Below are 20,933 nucleotides of genomic sequence, written 5' to 3' on the forward strand. Positions count from 1 at the left end.
TTAAGTAGAGTCACAGGGGCTAGACATCAGCGCTCTGCAGAGGGCTGGGTGGGAGGGGAGGCAGGACCTCCTACCCCAGGGATGTCTTCAGTTTTCAGGACAGCCTGCTTGCTTCTGAGTTGTCTGCCTCTTGTTGAGGCTTCATAGAGCCAAGTTACGGGTGCTGGCTCCAGGCAGCCCCTAAAAGTGGGTGAGCTTTCTGCTGGCCTTGCCTCCTCAGATCCGATTAAGAAAGCCAGAGGGCATGGGTGGCGAGTGTCAGCGCAGCAGCCAGCTAGGGGTTCAGGCGTCGGTATTGAGGTCTGGCTAGGACGGTGGACCTGACATGGGCCCTTGCTGCACTTTGGATTTAGAGGAACCAAATCCACAGTGCAGCAAGGGCCCATGTCAGCTTTGAAACCCCGAGCTAACACAGAGCTGCAGCCAAAAGGGAAGCTTGGTCACCTGGAAGTATTGTTGGTGACCTGGGCTCTACTTGGATTCAGTCACATGGCAGGGTGTGTTTCTGTGGTTCTGTGTGGAGGTGGGGGGTGAGCAGGCTGCAGGTGTGGGAGAGGAGCAGTTGGAAGTGAAGTGGGAATTGCAGAGCATCTGCTGAACAGAGGGCTGGGCAGCCTCGTGTCTGGAATGCACACCCACATGCATGTGTGCTGTGTGCTGGACTTGGCCACTGTGACGTGTGTGGTGATAGCCCTACAGTCCCACTCACAGGGGAGCTAGTGGCTGGAGCCCTGCAGCCCCTGGCAAAGCAGAGGGCCTGGATACTTGTGGGAAGAGCTTGCACTCTTGGAGTCAGACAGGCTAGAGTTGGGGTCCGGGCTTTAAGCTGCTCGCTGGATGACTTGAGGCAAGTTAAGCTCTCTGGGCCTCAGTTTCCTCATCTGGAAAATGGGATGATGATGGCTCTAACCCGAAGATTAGTGTGATCAATAAAAATAGGCTGAGGCCACAGTAGACTTCAGGAAGTACTCATTCCCTTCTCTTTCTTTCTTCTTTCTCTTTTGTCCCTCTGACTTCTTGGACGTTAGCGAGAGAGCTACCGCTGAGGCTGTGGATTTCTCAGGGGCTGTTTTCTCTTCCTCCCTGCCTTCCCTTTCTGCCAGCAGCCACTCTTCCTCTTTCTTCCCAGTGCTGTCTGGGGAAGTAGGCTGGGGAAGCTTCAGGAGACGTTGTTGGATGTTTGTGGGTGCTGGCTTCTCCCTGCCTAAGGCCCCTCTGGGCAGCCCAGTGTTGGGTTTTGCCAACATGAGCTGGCATGAGCCACCGCACCCAGGCCTTGGGTCCCACTTGAGACAGTGAATGAGCCAGTTGGTATAGGGGGCTTCCCTGTGACAAGCTGCTGGCTGTTAGAGCATTTTCCAGACCCCATAATGTCCCCTCCTGTTAATAAAGGAGGAAGCAGCTGGGTATCCCCACCCTAGATCTTAGCTGAGCATTGACTCCCAGTAAATTTTTGCACAATTCCCATAGGGGACCTTTGATTCACACCTCTGGAGAGGGCATAGTTGGCAGCTGACCTCCAGACTCCAAGCTTAAGGGAGATGGTGTCTTCCCTGGGCAACCTCTCCTCCTGTGCCCTGGGCTTTTACTGAGTACACGTGGAGCCTTTAGCATCTTTTTAAGGAGAGGGGCTTTCAGACTGGGGAAAACCATGCATCACTCCTCAGTGTTTCATATTTTCAGCTTAAGTTTGAAGGGACTACTGACTGCCATTTGTGTGGCCCACCTGCCACGTGCCAGGCCCTGTGCTACGCATTGGTCTGGCAGGAAGAATTTGAAATACTTGGTTCAGAAAGGGACGGTCCTGAGCTGCGGGAAGGGCCCAGGTGCAGCTGGACTTCCTGGAAGCAGGGACACAAATCCTCCTCCATCTGCTCTCCACTTCTGATCCTGGCTTCTCTCAGCGGGAATGTTGGCTTCATTTTCAGATGGGCCTTCTTCAGATGTTTCCTAGAAACATGATCCCCTAGGGCTCTCATCTCCTGTCTCGCAGTTGCACTAGTATTCTGCCTCTTTTTCTGCTCTCCCCAGTCTTTCTCCCCACACCCAATTCAGAAAATCTCAGGGAAGACCCTGATTGGCCCAGTCAGGTCCTATGCTGAACTCTGAGACCAGGGAGCCAGGGGCCTTGCTGGATCTGCATACTGGCTGGAGGGTGGAGTTGGGAAGAGCAGGGTGGATAAAATGCCAGGTGTCCACCACAGGTAGGTGGATCTCCCAGTTCCAGATGGGAAAGCCGAGGTGACTAATTCTGGGTAGTCTGTTAGTGAGTGGCTGCCCTGCAATGGGAGTCAGGACTGGAGGGGGAGCCCATCCTTTTAACCACTTGGCCACAGTGCTCTCTGCTGGCTGGAAGGCACTGTGCTAAGGCTGTGGGTAGAAAAGATGAACAGTGTGGGCTTCTAGCCTTCCAAGACCACAGAGGCCAAACCACAGGCACACAGAAACTTAAAATAAAAGAGCAAGTGGAAAAAAACTATGCAGATAATAGGGGCAAGGCGCTCTGGGAGTTCAGAAAGTGAAGAGCTCGCTGTGGGTAGGGGCGGGATTGGGGTCTGCTGATGCCTTCTGGTGGAGATAAGGAAGTGTGTTCTGGCTGTCAAGAAGAGTTTACATTAGGGCTTGAGCTGGACAAGGAGGGACTGATATGACGTTTAGTGAAAAATCTCATTAAACCTTTTTCTGAATGGCCCTCAGGGGTCTAGAATTGGATTGACCCTAGTGCTTGCTTGATGACATGCTCTTGTTCACATGGGCCCTGGTTTATGTTTTTTGGAGACAGGGTCTCGCTCTGTCACCCAGGCTAGAGTGCATTGGTGTGATCATAGCTCACTGCAGCCTCGAACCCCTGGGCTCAAGCATTCCTCCCTGCTCTGCCTCCCGAGTAGCTGGGACTATAGGCACATGCTATCACGCCCGACTAATTTTTCAATTTTTATGGAAATGGGTCTTGCTATGTTGCTTAGGCTGGTTTCCAACTCCTGGCTTCAAGCGATCCTTCCGCCTCGGCCTTCCAAATTGTTGGGATTGCGGGCATAAGCCACTGCACCTGACTATCTTGTCTATTTCAAATAATGTGCTTAAGTCTGTTTTAATGCACCTTAAACAGCAGTTTGCTTGAATATAGTTCTACTTTTGCAAAGATGAGCTAAACGGATTTTTAAAAAATCTTCATTTTAGCATCTACGTCATGGGCTTGGTTCTGGAGTGGATTAAAAACAATGGAGGTGCCGCAGCCATGGAGAAGCTTAGCTCCATCAAATCTCAAACGATTTATGAGATTATTGATAATTCTCAAGGATTCTATGTGTAAGTCAATGGATTTTATCTCCTATTTTGCCTCTTGTGAATTTAAAACCGTATATATACTGTGTACCTTTGAAAAGTGGACATATTCACCTTTCTCTGAGACATTAAAATACTGGTGAGTGTGGGTGGTCCTGGGCCCCAGGAGCAGGGGAATGGGTGGTGATTTCTTCCCTCCTGTACCCCACCCTGGGGCTCTCAGGCTTTGGGACCTGTGTCCCAGTGGGTGGTGATGTTTCTCACACCAAAGACATTGCCCTGGGGAAGAATCTCAGTTCACCCCCTGGGGTAGGTCCCATCTACTCCCTCCTTTGTATATTTTCTGGGAAAAAAAACAAATGTACTTTCTGAAATGTGTCAATTTAAGGACTCCTGTTAGAGATCTTTGGGATAAATACTCACTCCTGGCCTCCTCTTCTGCGTTATCTCCGTTTTTAAGAAAGTTCACTCCTTTCCTTATTATAAGACAGATGCTGTTATCCCAGAGTCTGTGAATGGAATTGGCTTTGGCATGGGCTGACTCCAGTTTAAATATTCCCATGACCAAATGATTAATGAGTATGTTTTAACCACTGCCTCTGCACCTGGGAATTCTGCAGAAAATGTGTGGGTCTTGTATTAGTTTCCTGGGGCTGGTGTAACAAAGTACTACAGACTTAGTGGCTCAAAACATCAGAAAACTTATTCTCACTCTTCTGGGGCCAGAAGTTCAAAATCAAAGTGTCGGCAGGGTGTTGCTCCCTCCAGAGAGCCATGCCTTGCCTCCTTCAGATTCTAGTGGCTCCGGGTGGTCCTTGGTTTGTGGCTGCATCACTCCAGCCTCCACATCTGTCTTCACATGGCCTCCTTTCTGCCGTGTCTTCCCTTCTGTCTCTTAAAAAGAGAGGTCTTTGGATTTAGGGCCTGTCCAGATAATCCAGGATCATCTCATCTTGAGATCCTTCACATAATGACATCTGCAAAGGCCTTTTTTTCCAAATAGGTCATATTCACAGATTCTGGGGGTTAGGACATGCGCATACCTTTTCAGGGTCACCATTCAATCCACAACAATAGGCCCTTCACCAAAATGCCAGATGGGAAGCACCTACTGCAGTTCCTTGGATGCAGAGAAGTGTAACAGGTGGTATCTTCATTTGCTTTTCCCTTTCCCTTAAGGTGGGTACAGGTATAAAAAGACCAGACTTTGTGCTGTGTACATGTATGTGCACCTACACATATACATAAATGCTTAAACTCACCAAACTGAGAACCCCCTTCTTAGTGGTCATTACTCTTTGAGGTTCAGTCTATTGTAACAAAAATATCTGCTTGATGGTAAGTTGGAAATTTGCCCTCTCTCAGATAATTCAGTGGCCACATGGGACCGACAAAACGATGCCTCAATCCTAACTTAGAATTGTACTTTTTAGCCAAGACTTAACTAACACATCTCCATAACCACCCACGGGCAGGCAGTGGTGTACTTTTTAGATGGCATGCTGCTGCCACCTTTGTTCTTGCAATGCTTATTACCTGCTTCTGTGAGCTCTTGACATGCAGTGGCCCTCCTCCAGCTGCAAGCCCAGGGGGAGTTAGGCTTGGCAGGATGCCTTGGCCTTTGGGCTCCTTTCCCAGGCACCATCTCAGGGAAGGGGTACACACTCTGCATTACTGCCTGTTCTCTGGTTCTGTGCAACAGAGAAGCAAGTGCAGGCTGGGGGTCGGTGCCAGGGAAGCTCCCACACTAGACCTTGATGTGTGAGTTGGGAGGCCAGGATACCCTGCCTGTGCTCACTGAAGCCATTTAACGTGCACGATTAGCAGTAGGTATCCAAAGATTTCATAGCCAAGGGCTAAAGAATGTGGCATGAGCCTGGAAAAGGGGGAAACTCTTTGGTCGGAGGTGAAGAGAGGGCTTTTGCATGAGCTTATTATGAGCCCTGGTCACGACTGGAATTAGGCAGAGAAGAGGGCAGAAGTACTTTTAGAAAGGTTAGAATCATCCCCGCAAAGGCACTGAGGGAAGAGTGTACAGTGTGTTTGGGGAGCAGAGCATGGGCTGCTTGAAGGGGATGGTTTATGCTGGGATTGGGAAGAAGGTCTGTGGAAGTGTGTGAGGGTGTGTTTAGTCCACCTATTTATTCATTCATTCATCTATTCACCCACCCATCCACCCACCTACCCATCTATCCATCCACTGATTCACTCATTCATTCATTCATTCATCCATCTGTCTACCCATTCACCTATACATTCATCCACTCATCCATCCACCACTGACCCACCCATCCATCTATTCCTCTACCACCTGCCTACCTATCCATCCATCTACCCACTCACTCATCTATCTATCCATCCGTTACCCACCCGTCCTTCCACCCACCTATTCACCCATCTACCCATTCACCCATCCACCCATCTATCCACCCGCCAATTCATTCACCCATCCACTCATCCATACATCCATCTGTCCACCCATTCATCCATCCATCCATTCATCTACCCATCCACTCATCCATCAATCATCCATCCATCCATCTATCCATCCATCCATCCATCTGCCCACCCATCCATCCATTCACCCACCCACCCATCCACACACCCACCTATCTATCCATCTACCTACCCACCTGCCCGTCCATCTATCCATCCATCACCCACCCATCTATTCATTCACCCTTCCACCTATCTACCCATCTATCTATCCATCCATCCATCCATCCACTCATTCATCCACCCACCCACCCACTCATCTGTCCATTCACCCTTCCACCTATCTACCCATCTATCTACCCACTTGTCCATCCATCCATCCATCCATCCATCTATCCATCCACTCATCCATTCTCCCACCTACCCACCCATCCACCCACCCACCCATCCACCTATCCATCCATCCATCCGTCCAACTGTCCATCCATCCATAAAATGGCTCCTGAGGACCTGCTCCGTAGACTAGCCTTGTCCTAGGCTCCTGGAAGACTGAGAAGAATAAATCATCTTCCCTGGCTCCCTAAAAAGTGCTGAGAAACAATGTGAGTAAAAGCACTTGGTGGGTATAGTGGACGGGAGACCAATTTTTCTTTTAGCTTTTAGCTCTATATATTTCTCAGGAGGTGTGTAGACATGATGTTAGAGGACAGAAAGAATGGTGATACCACTGGGAAAAAAATTAAGGGCATCAGGAACAAAATAAGAAGGCATAGAAGGAATTCTGGGACTCTCTGAATCCCCCCTGCTGCCCCTAGGTCCTTTAACTCCAAGCACTAAACCTGGGCCTCTCCTAGAAGGCAGCCTGCCAAACTAATGTGGCAGGTGGGTCATCTCCTGGGGAATCTGGTCACCCTTCACCCCCAGAGCTCTTCACTCATTTATGAACTGCCTTGACCCAGGACTTCCAGTCCTTTTAAGAATAAACCTCTTTCTAGGAACTCCCACCACCCCCTCGGTTGCCTGCCTGGAAAGTGTCATCCCAGGCGCTTGGTGTCCTGTGGGACCTTGTTACTGGAGTAGAGAGGAGGCTATACTCTGTCTCTTCTGTTTATAGCTGGAGACTCCCAGGCTGTGCCTGAACTCACTTAGATTTTCAGGAAATTCTTCTTTTCTTTGGAACTATGGAAATAGTTGAGCAACATGGCCCCACGGGAGGTGGGCACTTTTAAAGAGGAATACCTAGAATTAGAATTTGCAATTTACCACCACCTTTGCTCCTCATTTTTGTCTCTGAGAAGATACACCTCCTCCCCACTTCCATGCCCCCTGACTCGTAAGCCAGCCCCTTTACTTAACATAGTTCCAGGTTGTTTGCTGGGGGTTTCACCAGCCCTGCCAGTGACCTTGGCAGGGAATTCTGGGACTAGATAAGACAACCATCAAAGCCTCTGAGTTGATTCCATAGCCCAGTCACCCACACTGTGCTGACTGACCCCATGTTGAGCCCAAGTGGGCAGTTTAGCACCTTGGGCTTAGAAGCCCCATTTTGCCACTGTGGTGCATGTGACCTCGTGCAAATGACCTAACTGCTCTAAGCCACAGTTTTCTCATCTGTACAATGATACATACTTCTTAAAATTGTCAAGAGAATTTAAAGGAAATGCTTCTGAATCAAGAGTATATAATATAAGGATTGAGAGCATTTTTACATTAAGGATTGAGGACTCTTGTGCTGGTTAATTTGTATAAAGTGCTAGAAACAGTGGTTGGCACATAGGAAGCATTCCTTGCATGTTAGCTCTTAATATCATTATTTGTGGCTATTGTTATGTAAAGCAATTATGATATTCCTGACACACAGTGCTTATATAATATAAGCTTATGTAATGTAATTAATTATATAGGTATATAATAGATATTAATTTTATTATATAAGGATGTCCAAGTGACAGATTCCATGTCTGGATCTGAGGTCACCTTTATCACCTTTTGTGGGTACCAGGCCTTAGGAAAGAGAAGGAGGCACGTGATGGGTCTAGTGAAGACGCTAAAATAAAATGAAGCAGGCAGAGTCCTAGGCACCTTACACATGTGAATGCATTTTGTTGTCATCACAACCCTGTGAAGTAGACATTGAGCCTATGCAGCAGAAACACAGACAGGACAAGGATGCAGCTGGGAAGTGGGACCAGCCAGGCTACGAACATGGGGGTGGAAGGCTCATTCCAGAACCTCTGCTGCTGTCTATGTCTAAGAGTGCAGAAGGCCTTAAAGAGGCCATACAACTCAAGCCATAAAGTAAAAGAATGACATATTTAATTACATGAAAATTTTAAAATTGTATATGGCTTAAGACATCATAAACAGAATTAAAAATGACAGAATGAGAAAGATTTTGTAGTATATAAAACATAAATGTTACTATCCTTAATATAGGCAAGAACCCACAGATGAATGAAAAAGGATAAGGACATAAAAGTCGGGGTGTAGTGGTTGCTAACAGTATGAGGAAACAACTCAGAAGAAATGCAAGCTGCCTCACAGACAAATGGAAAGATGCCACCTTCATTAGTTCCTTAGGAAATGCAGACATTAAAAGGATTGATAACATCTGGTGCCAGCAAGGGAATGCACTTTTGGTGAGAGTATAAATCTGGACAAATTTGGAGCAAAGATTGCAGCACTCATTATAATTCAAAACTTACATGTGCTTTGACCAGGATTTTTATGTCTACACATTTACCCTTCCCCAGCACTCTGCCTGGGTACAGTGATGTGCCCAAAATTAGGGACCAACAAGTCCAATGTAGGATATAGTGGTGAAAATATGGAGATGTGCCCATCAGTAGGGGTCTGATGAAAAAAATTGGGATCTGTGGGTAATATGGAATAACTGCATTGAGAAGGATGAAGCGGGTCTCTTAGCAGACATGGGAAGATGACTGTGTTATGTCATCAGACCAAAAGGAGCAAGAGCAAGTGTAGAAAAAGACAAATCTATTAGTCTTTAAAAACTACAACAAGGCCAGGCACAGTGGCTGATGCTTGTAATCCTAGCACTTTGAGAGGCCAAGGTGAGAGAATTGTTTGACCCCAAGGAGTTCGAGACCAGCCTGGGCAACATAGTGAGACCTCGTCTCTACAAATAATAATAATAATAAATTAGCTGGGTGTGGTGTGCACGCCTGTAGTGCCAGCTACTTGGGAAGCTGAGGCAGGGGGATCGCTTGATCCCAGGAGGTCAAGGCTGCAGTAAGCTGAGATTGGACCACTGCACTCCAGCCTGGGTGACAGAGTGAGACCCTGTCTCAAACAAAAACAAAAACAAAAAACCTACAACTGTTATATATACATACATATATATATATATATAGACACGTATACATGTATACACGCATATACACACAGACGTACATGTGTATATCTAAAACAATCTTGAGGAATGCACAGCAGACCATTAGGGTAGCCATCTCTTGTGGGAAGAGGGGTGGCAGATCTTCATATTTTTATTCTAGATTTTCATAATCATGTACAAATTTAAAAGTAATTTTTTGTTGACAAAACCAGGCAGTAAGGAGAGGCCTACGTGGGTTGCATTTGGTAGGCTTCTCTTCACACTTCTTTCGCGTTCCCTGTGTATCTGACACATCCTTTCAGAGGGGCCTGACTGTGGAGTGAAGTTTCTTCACCGCCTGCTCATCTCCTGTGACTTTCTTGTGTTCCCTTCTGAGCCTTACCACCTTTGTGGGATGGGTGTCCCTGGCTGAAGGTGTACCTCCGCCATGTTCCCCTCCTCCAGTACCTTGGGAAGTCCTGTGTGTCCCTGAGCAGCGTGTCTCCGAGGGGACTGTCTGGAACTCTCATCCCCACAATAGGAAGTGTTTTTCAGTCATGGGAAAACACTGCGTTCCTGTCTGACCTCCTGGGGTTCCTCATTTACGTGGTCGGTGAGCTGTTGAGAGGCTTCAGGAAGTCAGGAGTGAGGAGGCCTGCCTAGCTCTGTGAATGCAGCTTTCCTAAGTTTCTCTGGCCATGGAACTGCTTTCCCAGAATGCCTGTTGACATCTTCTCCGTGCTCCACCAAGACGTTGGGAAGCGCGGCTCTTTCCCTGGTTCCCACTTGGACTTTCTCCTTAGGTCTTTGCAGCCCTGGCATTACCAGTTGGTTCCATGCCCATCCATAGCCCACATAGCCTCTCAGTCTGCCTTGGCCCCTTCTCCTACCTCACCCCTCAACCCATTCAAACAACAGACCTGGTCACCTCTGAAATTTGGTGTTAACTCCAGGGATTGATTGCTCACTGGGGAGCAGGGGCTAGATCCAGCCCACAGTGGTGCTTGACGGGGGTCACCCATGTTTTTTAAAAACACAATTTGAGCCAATATTGGGCTCTTGGAAGATACTTAGAGGTCTGGTTTCTTATTCCGTAATCCATGTGCCTGTGAAAATGGGAAAAAGAAACTTTGACAGGGACAGCCATATGTTTCAGGAAAAAAAAAAAAGGGAGAGCCTCTTTTTCAGACTAGTCCTCCACATTTAAAATGTGAGAGAGCTTGTTTGCACCTTCCACACCGGCCCGTCCTACTCATTTATGTGAGTGGTGCGGGGACCTGCTGGCTTAGAGTTTGCCGCCCATGCTTGAAGCTCCTCAGTGCCGGCACCTTGGTACAGGCCCTAGCTCTTTTGACCTAGAAAGTTTTTTTTTTGTTTCCAGCCATTTCCGTTTTTTAATTTACAGTTTGCATTCAATGCAAACCCATAGCATGAGACGTTACTATGAATCAAAGTGTAAATATACAAACGCAATATACAATCCAAAATAGATGTGCAGCATTCGGGAATGAAGCAGAAGACAGGTTCATTCACATGCACAGTAGCTTCAGGGCTGTGTGATCTGGTTGTTCCCATGTAGCTTCCTAAAGATGAAAAAAAATGATTCTGGTCATCAAGACTACTGTGGCCATATTAGATACTGGAACCCTACAAAGTTCTTCATGAGAGCTTTCCAGCAGGTCTGTGGGTTCCCAGTTTCTTCACCCCCCAGTCTCTCCTCTGTGTGCTATAATTATTTTTCTAAAACACAGACCACATTTTGTTGTACAAACTGGATTACTCCTCATTGCTCAAGGATCCAGTCCAGTTCCCAGGAGGGCACTCCACAGCCCCGGCCGTGTAGGTCTTCCAGCCACCCCAGCCAGGAAGCCAGTGCTCCAGTTGTCAGCGGACTTGCCGGAAGCCTTTGTGCCTTTGCAGATGCAGCTGTCTGCCAGATGCCCTTCCTTCTCATCTGTTGTAACCACGCCTCGTCCCCTCCCCTGAAACCTGTCAACCTTGCCTCTGCAGGATTCCTTATCTGGCTTGTCTGCCTTTGCAGCCCTTGGCTGTTACAGCACTTTTTACGTGTAATTGTGATTCCCTTTGGAGCCATCTCTCTGTAGATTGGGAGCAGTTAATTTCCCTTCCCGCAGCCCCATACTGGAGATGCTCTCCCATGGGTAGTGCATAAATATTTGTTGCATGACATCTTAGTCTTTAATTTCTCACTTTTATGACATTATTGCTTTGTGATATCTTCTACTTTCACGATAGGATGGGTAAATTGGAGGGAGAGGAACTGTAAATACAGATGCTTAATTCTTCCTGCTTTCAATTTTTTTCTCTTAAATGTGCTTTTTGTTGCTCCACCTCTCTAATTGGGGCCTCACATTGGGAGCCTGAGGCAGTGGAATATCAAAAGAGGGTAGCTGCTGAATGTTTAATTTCAATGTCAGCCATGAAACCTACCACTTCAAATAGTGGGGCCTGGAATTCAGGCTCGAAGTCTTTTCCCCATATTTGTTTCCCCCTTTGGCCTCTCTTTTGCTTGAAGCTGTGTACTAGACTCTCATTAACTTTAACAAGAATTACGGATGTGCCCTCACGGGGCCTCTCACACTGCCTTTATTTGCTGTAATTTTAATGAATTCTACCCGTCGAAGTTTAAGAATAAAAGAGGATATACTTGAGCAAAGGGAAAGAGAGGGTTATTACACATTGTACCTTTTTTTAAAAAAATTGCAGAGTAATGTCAGCTATTCTTCCATTTGTCTCCTTTGGTTGCCAGTGAAAAATAATTTTGGCTGCTTATTTTCCAAAGCAGAAACTGAAGTCAAGCATGAAACTTTACTAGACAAAAATTCACTCATAATCATTTTTGAGAGTCGATGTACCTTATGCAAAGTGCTGGGAATAAAAAGATGAATTTATTCCCATAAATACATATACCTACTATGTACCCAGAAAAATTTAAAATAAAAATTTTTAAAAAGACAGATGTATTAACAGGTACTTATATAGCATTTAATATGTTGCAGACATAGTTTTAAATTGTGTCAGTTATTTATTTCTGCGTCATAGAGCACCTTAAAACTTAAGTGACTGAAAACAACCACCATTCGCTTGCTCGTAGTTTTTTGGGTCAGCAGGTTAGGCTGAGCTCAGCTAGCGGGTTCTTCTGCTGGTCTTGGGATGCCTCATTCTACTGAAGTCATCATCTGGTTATTCATTTGGAGCCAGATGGTCTACAGTGGTTTCACATATCTGGCAGTTGGTGCTGGCTGTTGGCTGGGACACTTATCTCCAGCACTCTAGCTCAGACATGCTTAAGTGACAGCAATATTTATTTATTTATTTATTTATTTTTTCGAGACAGAGTCTTGCTCTGTTGCCCAGGCTAGAGTGCTGTGGTGCAATCTTGGCTCACTGCAATCTCCACCTCCCGAGTTCAAGCAATTCTCCTGCCTCAGCCTCCTGAGTAGCTGGAATTACAGGCGTGTGCCACCATGCCCAGCTAATTTTTGTATTTTTTTTTTAATCAAGACGGGGTTTCACGATGTTGGTCAGGCTGATCTCAAACTCCTGACCTCGTGATCCACCTGCCTCGGCCTCCCAAAGTGCTGGGATTACAGATGTGAGCCACTGCGCTTGGCCATGACAGTGATATTTTAAGAGAGCGGGAAGAGAGGCTGTAAAGTCTTTTGAGGCCTCGGCTTGGACAGTGCAAAGAGTCTGTTGTAAATCTCTTGGCCAAAGCCAGTCAAAAGGCCAGCCCAGATTCAAAAGATGGAAAACTAGATTCCACCTTTTCTTATTTTTAAATGGGCCGCAAAAATTCTCTATAAAGACTGACTTATTTAATGCTTACAACAACTTGAGGTGGTTGAGGTAGGTTCCTCTATTATTCCCACTGTTCAGATGAGGAAGGTGAGGCATAGCAGAGAGGTTAAGTAACTTGCTCAGGGTCACACAGCTTGGGGCAATACACCATGGTAAGTCCTTTGGAAGTTGCTGCTCATTGTTTTTGCCTTACAGCCACTATAGGACCAACTTATTATTTCTCTGCAGCCTTGCATATATATGTATGTAGTACCACTAAACCATCACAACTAGTCTGAAATGGAGATATTATTATTCCCAGTATTTAGGTGAGGAAACTGAGGCTGATGGAAATTAAGTACAAGTCATACCAGGGGATGATAACCCACTGTTCCATATGCAAGAGTTTGTTTTCCCTAAGTAAACAATAAATGTGCTGGGGCAGATTTTTTGTTTTTTAAAAAATCTTCTGCTTGCATCTAGGAAGTGTTAAGAAAAAAAATCTGTCGATTTGTTTATGACAACCCGTACATTTCAGAAAAGTAGCTGGAATAATAAACATGTTTTTCAGATGTCCAGTGGAGCCCCAAAATAGAAGCAAGATGAATATTCCATTCCGCATTGGCAATGCCAAAGGAGATGATGCTTTAGAAAAAAGATTTCTTGATAAAGCTCTTGAACTCAATATGTTGTCCTTGAAAGGGCATAGGTGAGTACATCTGCAATGCACGAGCTTGGCAAAGAATTAGCTTAGTTTTTCAAATGCAGAATAAAACAAATCTTATAGGAGCCTGCTTAGCTTGGAGTAGCAGTTATGTAATTTGTTGGGCCAACCAGCTGTTATAAGGATGTGCCTTCTTCCTGTTGTTTATGGAACTCTTTGCATAATTCCCCAGCTGAGAGTATAATGGAGCTCCATCTTCCATGAGGGTTTTGGCAAAATTACCTTTGAAAATCTCTTACACTGCTCGTATAGCACAGAGGTTGCCATTCCATCTCTGATGAGGCCAGCACCACTCTGTTCTGGAGGTAGAGCATCATTATTAGTCCAAATGAACATCAAATTAGTAGCTAGTCTTGCATGCTCTATGAAAAATAAATGTCCTCACATGAGAATAGCAGCAGGGAGATGCCCAGTCTCCATCTTGCTGGCACTGTCACGGCAGGCTCATGAATGGTGAACAGAATTGCTATTTTCTTCCAACTTATCTTTTCTTCCCCCCATCTTGTTTTCTTTCTTTGCCAAGAGTGAATAGTTCTAATGACTCTAAATGTGAACATGGTGAACCTTCACAGCTTAAGGGAGAATTTTCTGATGACTGAGACGTGTGAAGCTGTGTTCCAGGTGTCAGGAGTTTTTAGGTAGGAGACCGGAAATGATGGTCTCAGGTGCTGCAACTCTCAGGAGCCGGTGGCTAGAAAAAGTCGTTTTGATGCTAAATTAGATGTTTTTGTTCTCAATGCCTGGATCTTTGGTCATTCTAGGTCTGTGGGAGGCATCCGGGCCTCTCTCTATAATGCTGTCACAATTGAAGACGTTCAGAAGCTGGCTGCCTTCATGAAAAAATTTTTGGAGATGCATCAGCTATGAACACATCCTAACCAGGATATACTCTGTTCTTGAACAACATACAAAGTTTAAAGTAACTTGGGGATGGCTACAAAAAGTTAACACAGTATTTTTCTCAAATGAACATGTTTATTGTAGATTCTTCTTTTTTGAAAGAACAACAGCAAAACATCTACAACTCTGTAAAGCTGGTGGGACCTAATGTCACCTTAATTCTGACTTGAACTGGAAGCATTTTAAGAAATCTTGTTGCTTTTCTAACAAATTCCCGCTTATTTTGCCTTTGCTGCTACTTTTTCTAGTTAGATTTCAAACTTGCCTGTGGACTTAGTAATGCAAGTTGCAATTAATTATTTCTGGAGTCATGGGAACACACAGCATAGAGGGTAGGTGGGGCCCTCTAGGTGCTGAATCTGGACATCTGTGGGGTCTCCTGGGTTCAGCGGCTGTTGATTCAAGGTCAACATTGACCATTGGAGGAGTGGTTTAAGAGTGCCAGGCAAAGGGCAAACTGTAGATCGATCTTTATACTGTTATTGCAAGAGAAGTGACATACTTTATATATGTTTATATTAGCAAGGTCTGTTTTTAATACCATATACTTTATATTTCTGTACATTTATATTTCTAATAATACAGTTATCACTGATATATGTAGACACTTTTAGAATTTATTATATCCTTGACCTTGTGCATTATAGCATTCCATTAGCAACAGTTGTACCCCCTCCCCAGTCTTCCCCTTCCTCTTTTTAAGCTGTTTTATGAAAAAGATCTAGAACTTCTTGATTCATTTTTACCGTTCTTTCCATAGGTAGAAGAGAAAGGTGATTGGTTGGTTGTTTTTCAATTACGCCATTGAACTAAACATTTCTGTTAAATTACCCTATCCTTTGTTCTCTTGACTGTTTTCTTTGTAATGTTTGACGACGAGAGTGATACTTTGCTGAAGAGTCTTTCCCCTATTGTTTATCTATTGTCAGTATTGTATGTTGAATATGTAAAGAACATTAAAGTCCTACAACGTCTATGCCCTTGTCGATGAATTTCTCTACCTGCTTTTTAGACAAATTGTTCTTTTTAAAACTTTATGATGGGAAAGCTTGAGGTCTAGAAATAGCACCTGCTAAGGGTAATTTAGTTCAACCAAAGATCTAAGACTTAATTCTTGCGCATCCATTTAAAAAAATTCAACACAGTGTGGGAGCTTTCCATTTGCTTTTGGAATGGGCATTATCAGCAAACCACCTTCCATTGCAGCTGAAGGTGTGAAGTTCTTGGTTTTTTTTTTTTTTTTTTTTAGATGGAGTCTCGCTCTGTCGCCCAGGCTGGAGTGCAGTGGCACAATCTCAACTCACTGCAACCTCCCCTCCCAGGTTCAAGCAATTGTCCTGCCTCAGCCTCCCGTGTAGCTGGGACTACAGGTGCCGGCCACCATGCCTGGCTAATTTTTGTATTTTTAGTAGAGACAGGGTTTCACCATGTTGGTCACGCTGGTCTCAAACTCCCGACCTTAGGTGATCTGCCCGCCTCAGCCTTCCGAAGTGCTGGGATTACAGGTGTGAGCCACCGTGCCTGGCTCTGAAGGTGTAAAGTTCTATGAGCTCTGTCCCATTTGCCCCAGAAACATGCCACTAGGACTGTTTTGAGCTATCTTCCTGGTTTATTTGATTGCATAATGAGGATTCCACCAGTGTCTTGTCCCATCTCTGCACTGGTTAGTTGGCTCCCCTGTTCAGGTCACAGCCTCCAAGGCTTGGTTCTGTCATCTGTAATAGGAGGGTTGAAATAACTTCCCCGCTTAAGGATGTTTAAAAGTTTAAAACAAGGGCTCGATGCAGGATGTGAATAATAACCACAATGAAGTCTTAAGTAGCAAAAGCCAGGCAGTCCATGGATTCCAACTAAGTGTTCACACGTAAAAGTCATGCTCAGAGTCAGCCTCCCCTCCTTCCTCACTCTTTCATATGTGGTTGCACATCCCTGTCATCTGTATCAGACCTGTGCTTCTTAAATATCTGCTTATTTTCATTCCATTGCCACGTTAGCTCTGCTATGTCAGCCCTCAGTGGATTATTCAGCAGCCTCTTCTCTGCCCCCATATTCCCCTCCCACCACAGCCAGTTGAACTATGACTTCCCCTTGTGCTCTTTGTTGATGCATACAAAGTCCAGTACTCCTAGCCTGGCAGTCAGTACTTTGTAGCATGGGACCTGGCCTCTTGCACCTCTCCTGTGTTTGTGATTCTTGGAAAGTGGCATGTGTTTGCCCACACTATGACATAAGCCTGGAGTTTCTGTGCCCGCTCAGGAAAACCAGATGACACCCGCCAATCTCTTCCTAAACTCATTTGCGTCCTTTCCATTGGGACAATGTTCTTTTCCTTTGTTCTCACCAGGGGGATCCTTTTCTCCCATTATACATCTCTGTTTTGTTCTTTACTGTGCCAAGGTGGCTGCATATGTGCCTTCCCCATAGAGCAGCATGGAAAGAACGATGGTTCCCTACCTCCAGCACCTAGTGTCCTGCCTTGCCCTGCAAGATGCTCAGTAAGGCCTATTCACCCAGTGAAGTCTGTTCTTTTTAGAGACAGGGTCTCACTTTGTCACCCAGGCTGGAGTACAGTGATGTGATACTAGCTCACTGCAGCTTCAACCTCCTAGGCTCAAGTGATCCTCCTGCCTCAGCCTCCCCAGTAGCTAGGACTACAGGTGTATGTCACTGTGCCCGGCTAACTTTTTAAATTTTTGGTAGAGACAGGGTCTCGCTGTGTTACCCAGACTAGTCTTGAATTCCTGGCTTCAAGCGATCCTTTTATCTTGGCCTCCCAAAGTGCTGGGATTACAGGCAAGAACCACTGCATCTGACTGGATGAAAAATCTTAATGTAGGTCACATTGGTCTTCCTGAGTATTGTAAACTGAGCTTGGAATAAAGGCAGAGAGGTATGATCTGTCACATAACATGGACCTTTTTTTTTTTTTTTTGATGGAGTCTGTCTCTGTTGCGCAGGCTAGAGAGTACAGTGGTGTGATCTTGGCTCACTGCAACCTCTGCCTCCTGGGCTCAAGTGATTCTCCTGCCTCAGCCTCCCAAGTAGCTAGGATTACAGGCACTTGCCACCACGCCTGGCTAACTTTTATATTTCTAGTAGAGACAGGGTTTTACCATGTTGGCCAGGCTGGTGTCGAACTCCTGATCTCAAGTGATCCACCTGCCTTGTCCTCCCAAAGTGCTGTGATTACAGGCGTGAGCCACCATCACATACATGGACTTTTAATATATATATTTTTTTCAAGAGCTTAGTACCCAATTTCATTTTCTACTAAAATGGTCAAATATGATTCTGTGGTTGAATGAGGAAATTTAGTATCTTGTGAGTTCCCCCAGAACCATCTTTATAAATCTGAAAGCTTTTGGAAAATGGTTAACTACCACATATGGACAACAGGTAATCACTGGTGTCTGGCCAAACAGGGAGGTTCTGGAATAGATATTGCTGGAAAATATTCATCAGAGCAAAATCTTGACCTTTGTATGTCTCGAGGGAATGAACTGATGCCAACCTGCTGATCATGCAGAGAGGGGTGAAAAGGGGAAATAAACGTACAGGCTTCTAGGTCAGCAAGCTGCAGGAGCCAGAACTGGTTGGTCTTTCCTTGAAGATTAAAATGGAAAGCAAGGTAGACTGACAGGTGTCTTTGCAGCCTTGCAGAGGCTGGGAGAGGGGCTGCCTCGTGTTCCTTTGGAGCCTCTAAATTGTACTTCTTCCCCAAATGGAACTTGGAACTTTTTTTTTCTTTTAAAATTGGTTAAGGCTGGGTGCAGTGGCCAACGCCTGTAATCCCAGCACTTTGGGAGGCTGAGGTGGGCGGATCACCTGAGGTCAGGAGTTTGAGACCAGCCTGACCAACATGGTGAAACCCCGTCTCTACTAAAAATACAAAATTAGTTGGGGTGGTGGCACATGCCTATAATCCCAGCTACTCAGGAGGCTGAGACAAGAGAATCACTTGAACTTGGGAGGCAGAGGTTGCAGTGAGCCAAGATTGTGCCATTACACTCTAGCCTGAGCAAGAAGAGCGAAACTCTGTCTCAAAAAAATAAATTAATTAATTAAATAAAATACAACCATTTACAACATGTAATCATTATAATGCCATACAACCAAGAAAAAACAAATTTTTTTCTTGTGTTCCTTGTGTTTACCTCTATGCACTGCTTTGTCTTCCAATACTGCAATTCTGTTCTTTGCATGAGAAATAAAATCATCTTCTGTCCCTAAGGCCTGAATCCCCTGCTAGAGCCCATTGATTGAAATGCCTAATGCTGTCTCATCATAACTTACCCGAAGCTGGTAGGTTTGGCATGCACTTAAGTGAATTATGTGAGGTAACAAAGAAGTAGTCCCTCCTCCCTCCTTTTAGAGCTGAAGGGGCTCTACAAGCTGAAGACGCATAAAAATGGACAAAACATTAGATGTTGTCCAATTCTGCCAAAGGCATTACCAGGTCTGGCCTTGCCCTCCATGATTAATGTTTGTTGTATCACGTTCTTTGGAAGGAAAATAAAACGAGGAAGAAGTTTTTCACATTTGATGGGAATGAGTATAATTAAAAAGTGAAATGCTACTGAGTCTGCTAAGAAATCAATCATTTTAATTGGGAGGAAGATATTCCTGGTTTCTGTCAGTAATTGGGCTCTTGGTAATTTAAAGATGGAATTCCTGACAGTTTGTGATAAATTGGCTTCTTTTGGGCTAAAGAAGGTAAGAAGTTCTAATTACCCCTGGATTATTATTCCAGAGTGGACAGAATCTTGATCTTGATCCTGATCAAAGAGATTGGAAGAGAGATAGAAAAGCTAGCAATGAGCAAAGGCTTATTGAATTTATTTTAAGAAGCTAAAGAATAAAATTGTTCATTTGATGTGACAGAAATAAGAGCCCGTGGTATCTGAAATCCTAGAGATGTTGATTGGATTTTCTAAGAAAATAGGAAATAGGGCATATTAGAAGAAGTTTATGTTTGCAAAAGTTAGGTTATGCAGAAAGCTCTGCTTATTTGTTAGCACACACAAGAATATTAACAAACTTAGACTTCACTTAGGGACAAGTATGGAATTTGTGCTTTGAGTGTTTAAACATATAAGAAATCTGCATTAGGTTTAAGGAAGTGTAAAATGTTTTAGTCTAGTGACAAAATAAGTTAATAGGAATATAGGCAGGGCCCTGATTAATGTATCCACTGACCCTGTCTCTATGGGTAGCCTGCCTTTGTTTCTATATACATTGCCTAAGAATAACTGAACCTGGGGGGTGTTCCAAGATGGCCTAATAGGAACAGCTCTGGTCTGCTGCTCCCAGTATGATTGACGCAGAAGACGGGTGATTTCTGCATTTCCAACTGAGGTACTTGGTTCATCTCATTGGGACTGGTTGGACAGTGCATGCAGCCCATGGAGGGTGAGCTGAAGTAGGGCAGGGCATTACCTCACCTGGGAAGCACAAGAGGTCGGGGGATTTCCCTTTCCTAGCCAAGGGAAGCCATGACAGACTACTTGGGAAAATGAGACACTCCCCACCCAAATACTGCACTTTCCCCAAGGTCTTAGCAACCAGCAGACAAAGCTATTCTCTCCCATGCCTGGCTCGGTGGGTCCCATGCCCACAGAGCCTTACTCACTGCTAGTGCAGCAGTCTGAGATCAATCTGTGAGGCGGCAGCCTGGCTAGGGGAGAGGCGTCCGCCATTGCTGAGGCTTGAGTAGGTAAAAAAAGTGGCCAGGAAGCTCAAACTGGGTGGAGACCACCACAGCTCAACAAGGCCTACTGCCTCTAGACTCCACCTCCATGGGCAGGGCACAGCTGAACAAAAGGCAGCAGACAACTTCTGCAGACTTAAACATCCCTGTCTGACAGCTCTAAAGAGAGCAGTGGCTCTCCCAGCACAGCATTTGAGCTCTGAGAACGGACAGACTGCCTCCTCAAGTGGGTCCCTGAACCCTGTGTAGCCTAACAGGGAGACACCTCCCAGCAGGGAATGACAGACACTTCATATAGGTGGCTGCCCCTCTGGGATGAAGCTTCCAGAGGAAGGATCAGGCAGCAATATTTGCTCTTCTGCAATATTTGCTGCTCTGTAGCCTCCGCTGGTGATACCCAGGCAAACAGGGTCTGGAGTGGAACTCGAGCAAACTCCAACAGACCTGCAGCTGAGGGACCTGACTGTTAGAAGGAAAACTAATGAACAGAAAGGAATAGCATCAACATCAACAAAAAGTACATCTACACCAAAAACCCATCTGTAGGTCACCAACATCAAAGACCAAAGGTAGATAAAAATCACAAAGATGGGGAGAAATCAAGCAGAAAAGCTGAAAATTCTAAAAATCAGAGCACCACTTCTCCTCCAAAGGATTGCAGCTCCTCGACAGCAATGGAACAAAGCTGGATGGAGAATGACTTTGACGAGTTGACAGAAGTAGGTCAGAAGGTCAGTAATTACAAA

The 20,933-nt window shown here is 45.3% G+C and overlaps 1 protein-coding gene across 2 annotated transcripts in view; it reads left to right on the plus strand.

The window, feature by feature from the left end:
• Positions 1 to 15,454, plus strand: part of PSAT1 (phosphoserine aminotransferase 1) — a 56,775-nt gene extending 41,321 nt beyond the window's left edge. For both annotated transcript variants that reach the window (XM_032164355.2, XM_032164354.2), the window contains exons 7-9: positions 3,181 to 3,309; positions 13,428 to 13,565; positions 14,342 to 15,454. In XM_032164355.2, coding sequence (XP_032020246.1) covers positions 3,181 to 3,309; positions 13,428 to 13,565; positions 14,342 to 14,447 — 373 coding nt within the window. In that variant the 3' untranslated portion in view covers positions 14,448 to 15,454. The remainder of the gene's footprint in view (positions 1 to 3,180; positions 3,310 to 13,427; positions 13,566 to 14,341) is intronic.
• Positions 15,455 to 20,933: the final 5,479 nt, after the last annotated feature.

The sequence above is a fragment of the Hylobates moloch genome, unplaced genomic scaffold, assembly GCF_009828535.3.
Source record: "Hylobates moloch isolate HMO894 unplaced genomic scaffold, HMol_V3 SCAFFOLD_10, whole genome shotgun sequence".
Lineage (NCBI taxonomy): Eukaryota > Metazoa > Chordata > Mammalia > Primates > Hylobatidae > Hylobates > Hylobates moloch.